Source organism: Camelina sativa, chromosome 19 (genome assembly GCF_000633955.1).
Source record: "Camelina sativa cultivar DH55 chromosome 19, Cs, whole genome shotgun sequence".
Lineage (NCBI taxonomy): Eukaryota > Viridiplantae > Streptophyta > Magnoliopsida > Brassicales > Brassicaceae > Camelina > Camelina sativa.
Window position 1 is genome coordinate 20,076,534 of NC_025703.1, and position 7,166 is coordinate 20,083,699.

Genomic DNA, 7,166 nt, shown 5'->3' on the forward strand with positions numbered 1-7,166 from the left:
ATAAGTATTATTACCCAAGACAATATAAGTTTTTGGCAGATTACATGCATTATATAGAGATAAAATGCTTTCTGAAAATCTCACTGTTTGGCATGACCGGTTAAGCCATTCCGGTTCAGTAATGATGCTAAAGAATAATCAGAAATTTCTGAAAACATTCACTAGAGAACTTGAAGAGTTTTCTTAGTAATTTATTATGTGTGCTGCTTTACAAAGCAAGCCGATTATATGGCTTTTACCGACTCCATGAATTTGGATAATGTCAATTTTCTGGTACATATACAAAGAGATACTGTGGACTGATCATCCACTATATATGTTTGTTATTAACTTGCAACATGGAGTTTGCAAGAGTATTTGGTTAATTGACAATGGTGGTGAAACCATGCCAAGTAATTGACATAAATGACTTTATATGTCAAGTCATTCGCATCATGCCAATGAATAATCATGATTACTCCCCATTACAATTGGTTTGGGTCAGAACCAGATATATTCCATCTTGGTTGCTCCACCACAGTGATATAAGATGGAATTTGAAAGAATGTTGGAAATATGTTGGATATAAATCTCTCTTGATGATTGAATATCTCGAGATGCAGAGACTGTTGTTTTAGTGAGTCAGTCTTTCCAACATGAGGGGGAGAAAATAAACAGCTGGTAAAGAAATATATTGTAAGAAATTATTTTGATCCTCGTACTAAGAAATGTGCGTTAGAAATTAAAAAGATAATTTATTGGCAAAGTTTGCAAAGATGCTAAAAGCATGCAAGAGCCATTTTCTGACCTTGAGTGAAAATTCTCATATACCAGTTGTGCTCCAATTAATGTCCTAGAAGGATAAGATCAACTGCTAGTAAGTCTAAAGATCGCATGAAATGTAATAGACTTATGGTTCCAAATATAAGCATCCTCGGAAAAGAAAAGGAGCATAATTTAATATGGCACCANTACCGACTCCATGAATTTGGATAATGTCAATTTTCTGGTACATATACAAAGAGATACTGTGGACTGATCATCCACTATATATGTTTGTTATTAACTTGCAACATGGAGTTTGCAAGAGTATTTGGTTAATTGACAATGGTGGTGAAACCATGCCAAGTAATTGACATAAATGACTTTATATGTCAAGTCATTCGCATCATGCCAATGAATAATCATGATTACTCCCCATTACAATTGGTTTGGGTCAGAACCAGATATATTCCATCTTGGTTGCTCCACCACAGTGATATAAGATGGAATTTGAAAGAATGTTGGAAATATGTTGGATATAAATCTCTCTTGATGATTGAATATCTCGAGATGCAGAGACTGTTGTTTTAGTGAGTCAGTCTTTCCAACATGAGGGGGAGAAAATAAACAGCTGGTAAAGAAATATATTGTAAGAAATTATTTTGATCCTCGTACTAAGAAATGTGCGTTAGAAATTAAAAAGATAATTTATTGGCAAAGTTTGCAAAGATGCTAAAAGCATGCAAGAGCCATTTTCTGACCTTGAGTGAAAATTCTCATATACCAGTTGTGCTCCAATTAATGTCCTAGAAGGATAAGATCAACTGCTAGTAAGTCTAAAGATCGCATGAAATGTAATAGACTTATGGTTCCAAATATAAGCATCCTCGGAAAAGAAAAGGAGCATAATTTAATATGGCACCAAAAAAGCAAAGAGTTATAGAAAATCTCTAGAAGAGATGTAGATATGAGTAAGAAAGAGATTCAGGTACCTGAGAATCATAATGAAAAGAAATCTCAATAAGTTGAGTCATGTCTAGAATGAAAAGGAACCAATAAGCAAATCGATGTCGTAATATATTTGCATGCAGTGTTGCAGTTGATTATGTTATGGATAAAATCAAGGATCATGAACCGCGGTTAATAGAAAAAGTTTATTGAAAAGTGTACACAAAGAATGATTGGTTAATCATTGAAAGAAGTAACTATGAAATAGTTATAGTCTCTTAAATAGATAATATTTGGACTTGTAGTCCTTACACTTGAAAGTGTAAAATGAGTGGGATATAAGAAGATCTTTATGAGATATAAAGTACGATTAGTAGTACAATGATTCTCATAAATTCTTGATATTGATTATGAGAAATGTACTCTCATATGGTGGAAGCAACTATTTTAGATCCCTTATGAGTTTGACAGTAAGAGCAAGACTTGATTCAGTCTATCCAGCATGTTTTCAAACTGTATAAGTATCCATTAAAGTGATTATATTGCTAAAAGCAATATATTATAGTTCTCGAGAACGTTGTTAAAGTGAGAAAACGTTTTGATACCTTTTGACAGCTTTGGGGAGTAAATGGTGAGAGTTTTTCTCTATCTGAGAATCATTGGTGTAGATCATTGTTGTTGATCTTAGGAATCTCATTGTTGGTTGAAAATAGATCGGGAACAAGCTAAGAGAAGATCTTAGGGTTGTGTAAATCCGAGACTGAACACTAATTGTAATTGTGTTCATGAAATATTTTCAAAAAAAAGTTGAGGATGTAGGCATTTGCTGAACCTCGTTAAAAGAAAATTTGTGTGTCTCTTATCTCTTCTGCACTTACAAGTGGTTCTTGTTAAGAGAAATGTACAAGAACAAGTGTAAAGTATGTTGATAAAAGTATCTTACATATAAAATAGTATTGAAGTACCATACTAAGAAGAATAGTTGAAAGAGAAAGTTTTATAAGGAGAGTAAGAATAACTCATATGTATAAAATGTTTGTTTGGAAGATTGTATATAAAAGAAGATTTGGGCTTAAAGTTCAAATAGATCTTCTATATGAAAGGGGTTCAAATGACTTGAAGTTCAATGACCCAGTAGAATATATGATGATCATATGAGTTTTGTACACTAAAGCACTGTTTATAACAGTTCCAAATAGATGCTATATATGATCATAATGCATAACCTGAAGATGATGCTTTCAGGGGGAGAAATATGCTTATATGGGTGATTGTACTCTTTTTCCTTTATCATGGTTTTTATCCCATTGGGTTTTTCCATGAAAGGTTTTTAACGAGACAACAAAAGAACACGCGAAAGATAAACACCTGAAGAGGAATATTATGATTCTGATGGTGAAAGACTATCATCTTCAAAGTCTTTGAAATACAATGATGAGATTGTGAGAAACAAAGATAATGGTAAAGATAAGTCACTTGCGAGACCCATGACCAATAGAAGAATGGCGATACACATTTACTACAGATTCGTTCAAGTGAAGATTTGGCGAACCATTTAGCAAGGCGTTTCCAATCACTACTTTTAAGAAGATACTTCATCATATTGGATTGGTCATCTCGAAGATTTCAAGTGATGTACTCATGAGGGGGAGTAAAAGCGCGCTGCACTCTTTTTCCCTTAACCATGGTTTTTTCCATTCGGTTTTCCTGGTAAGGTTTTTAACGAGGCAACATCTCATATGCGCATTTGGGACTACATTTTTATAATGGTCATCCAAGGGGGAGTGTTATGAATATATTGTATTATGTGGATGCCTATTATCGGCCCATTAGTGTAAACCCTAAATCCTAAAGTTGTATCACTATATATATGTTATATCCTATGGGATAGAATAATACAAGAGAATAATTCCCTAAACCTCTTATTTATAACAAATATCGAATTATATAAAATTAAATTTTAATAGGGATACTCTCGTGCAACGAACGGATCCTATACCTAGCCATAATTTAATTCAGAAAAAAAAATATGAAGTAATCGGATGTGTATAATATTATATTTATAGGGAATATTATGTTATCTAAATTCGGTTTTAGGAATTAAATATTTTGTTATTGTTTCCTAAAATTTCTAAAATAAGAAAATTTAGAAATAATTAATTTGATTACGGTTTCTAAAAAGGAAAACAGTTATATGCCGATATTCTCTCCATTTAAAACATTAAATACTCACGGTTTTATTCCTTTTTGATCATGATCATATATTTTTATATAAATTTCGTTTTTATCCTTTAAAAAAAATTGTCATAACTCCAATAACATTTGGATGTAATTTTTTACAAAACTAAAATTAGTTTTATAAATGACTTTTGTTTTAATAGTAGAGATGCTGCAGCACGGAGAAATAACAAAACTAATTGTTTGTGCTGTTTTTTTTTATTACAACTATATACTATAATTATTTGGCAACTAATTTATTTCTAACAATATTGCTTAAACAAGTATACATCTCATTTTTTTTTTTGATACATCTCATTTATCATTAATGTTTTTATGCCCTTGGCCGCACAGTTTATACTTCATTTTGTATTTGGTACTGTTGGTGTCCAATAGGAGTAGTAATTAGCTTTTGACTTAAATTACAAAATAAATTGCTGACGCTGACTATAAGAAATTGTTGGCGCTGATCATACATTGATCTTATATAATATAATTATAAAATGTTAATCTCTAGCTATATGTAAGTTAGAGAATAAAAAGATTGTTATAACTATAACTTAATTGAAACTACTTTAACTGCTATTCAAGTGGGATAATATTACATTGTTACAATTATATAATTTCTTTTTTTATAAGTTATTTTTGTATAAAAATATAGTGATATTTTGTATAATATACCATAAGATAATAGGTGTATTTTGTTATAATATTGTTTAAATAAGTATATAAAGATTTTGTGAGTTTTATGCCAAACCATTGAAAAAAAAAAGAAAAAAAAAAGGAATTTTAACCACTTGAGATTATTAAATTAGGGTTTTCGACGCACTCCACTCCACTCAAGTCCGGTATTTATATACTTTCCTCTCTTTTTTTACAGTCTCCGCAGTTCCTCTGTCGTGTCTCCAAGATCACACAGTAAGTTCTCTCATGTTCTCCTTTTTTTTTTTTTTTTTTTTTTTTTTTTTTTTTATTNGATTAGCGATTCCCACAACTGTACTTCTCGATTGATGTTTCGATTTTGATTTATATATGTATAGTTTTTCCACTTTTTGAGGAAACCATGGGAGACGAACACCTCCATAGTCAGGAGTCCGGAGCTAACAACCAGTCCACAGATCATGTCGAAGAGAGAAAGAAGATAAGGCTCAGAGTCAAGCAGATCCGCGAGAGACCCGATAGGATGTCTCCTATCGTGGCATATTTCAGCACCAGCTACGATCCTCTTGAGGTCGATCCTGAAACAGGCGAGCGAGTACATGAGACCCCGGAGGTTACCGTTTACACGCATAGGGATGAGCCCAAGGAGAAGTTTCAGGTTGTGGTACGCCCGCCAGGTGCAAACGTGTACTTCAAGGGCACTAGCTACTCCGGCGAGACTGCGGTGGAAACGAATACTGCGTACGCACTTGGCGTGGTAAATCGAGAGGCCAAGACAATCCGAATCTTTCCGGTTGCTGCCAACAAGGTTGACACTCTCTGGTCTCTTCTCTCTTGCTGATTTGTGTTTTGTTGATTAATTGCTTTCTTTTGTGGCTAGTAAGAATGTTTCAGTGTTTAGGGTTGGCTAGATTTTCAATGTTTTCCCAGTGTCCTGTATGGGTTGTGAATTGGAGAAAAAACAAATGTTTTGGATTTGGTTTGTGTTAGATTTTTTTTTTTGTAAGTTCTGAGTGTTCTGGGTTTTTTACTTGCAGTGTATCCGATTGGAGCCATATGTAATAGGTCAAGAAACAGAAGAAGAAGCAGAAGCTTCAGGAAGTGGGCCTCAGGTGTGCCACTTTATCTTGACATATTTTCTATGCCTGGCTTGTTTCCTACTGTTTCTTTACATCGTTTCTATGCTTGGCTTGTTTCCAAATGTATCAGTCAGTCTTACTGTTATCATTTGTATATTTCTTAAAGCTTTAGTTTAATTTCTTAAAGCTCGCATCTTACTACTACTATTATCGCTATGCCACTCTATCTTTACATCTTTTCTTTGTCTAGCTTGTTTCCTACTCTATCGTATCAGTCATTCGTACTGGTATTATTGCTGAGATATCCATAGCACTACTTTAGTCCTTTGCTTGCATCTCATGAACGGCTATATGGTATGCAATGTTGCGTATTGGTATTTGTTTTATTGAGACTCGTAAAAGGATTGTAATGTATACTTTGTAAATGATAATGTGTCTCTCTATGCAGGACACAAGCACCAGTTCTATTGTTGCCCGCAACATTCCTCCTTATGATGCCTCTGCAACTACTCCTCCTAAAGCTTATCCTTTAGATAAAATCATCGATGAGGATGAACGGGAAGCCCTTCAAGATATTTACCTCCTTCTCCAACAGGAATCCGTAGCAGCAGCAATCATCAGTGCTTACCCTGTATTTGTCCGCAACAGATTGCACAAGTTGCGAAATATCGAGGTAACACTTGATTACTTTTTACAATATACATTGGTCATCTTGTTGACTTGCACCACTTTCGCCTTTTCGTCTTTGTTTGCTCTATTCAAAGAGAGACTTTGTGCTAGTATCTAGCTCGTTAATTTGATCATCCTAGTTGCATCCATAGCTCAGATTCTTTACGCCTTGGTTTCATTTTGTTCTGTTTGCAGGTTGATTCCGAGAAGAAGATGCTTTCTGCTGCCTTATCGCTCCTCACCTATCTGGTTAAATTCAAGGACATGAACTCAACGGTTGGTCTCGATTCTGCTAACGGCCATGAGTTCCCAGGAATCATCCGTCAGAAATGTTTCAGCTTGTTCAAGGATCCTTTTCCGAGGACAAATGAGATAACTGTTGACAAGACCAACCTTCTGATAAGCTATGTTCTTGTGCTCTCTCTACATGTCGATAATTTCAAGACCGATCCAGAGGACATAGCTCAAGATCTGAGGATGAGCGCTATCGACCTGAGGAAACACCTTGTCAGTCTTGGCTGCAAATTGTCGTGGGAGAAGTCAACTTTAGTTGCGACCTTACCGACTCCACTTAAGTTTTCGGATTCCAAGTTAAAGACGAAAAGAAGAATAAAGAAGATACGCAAGGAATGATGATCTTGATTCTTGGAGAAGATCTGTTCTATTTTCATATCTGCTGTCGTGATGTCATTTTTAGTATTAGATATTATTATAGGCATCTGTGTCTTTCATTTAAAACTTTAAATGACAAAAACTGAAAGTTGGTGGAGTCATCTTTAAACAGGTGGTGGGTGGTGCATTTGGGAATTATAACATATTAGCTACTTTTTTTTTTTTTTTTTTTTTTTTTTT

The 7,166-nt window shown here is 34.2% G+C and overlaps 1 protein-coding gene across 2 annotated transcripts; it reads left to right on the top strand.

Moving 5' to 3' along the window:
- Nucleotides 4,753-7,143, top strand: LOC104766741 (DNA-directed RNA polymerase I subunit rpa49). 2 transcript variants are annotated; one of them, XM_010490682.2, is made up of 5 exons: nt 4,753-4,824; nt 4,947-5,374; nt 5,604-5,678; nt 6,094-6,318; nt 6,510-7,143. In XM_010490682.2, the coding sequence occupies exons 2-5, from the start codon at nt 4,970-4,972 to the stop codon at nt 6,945-6,947; spliced, it is 1,143 nt and encodes a 380-aa protein (XP_010488984.1). In that variant the 5' UTR covers nt 4,753-4,824; nt 4,947-4,969; the 3' UTR covers nt 6,948-7,143. The 2 variants fall into 2 exon arrangements, with proteins under 2 accessions (XP_010488984.1, XP_010488985.1); XM_010490683.1 differs by having other exon boundaries at nt 4,758-4,824; nt 4,964-5,374.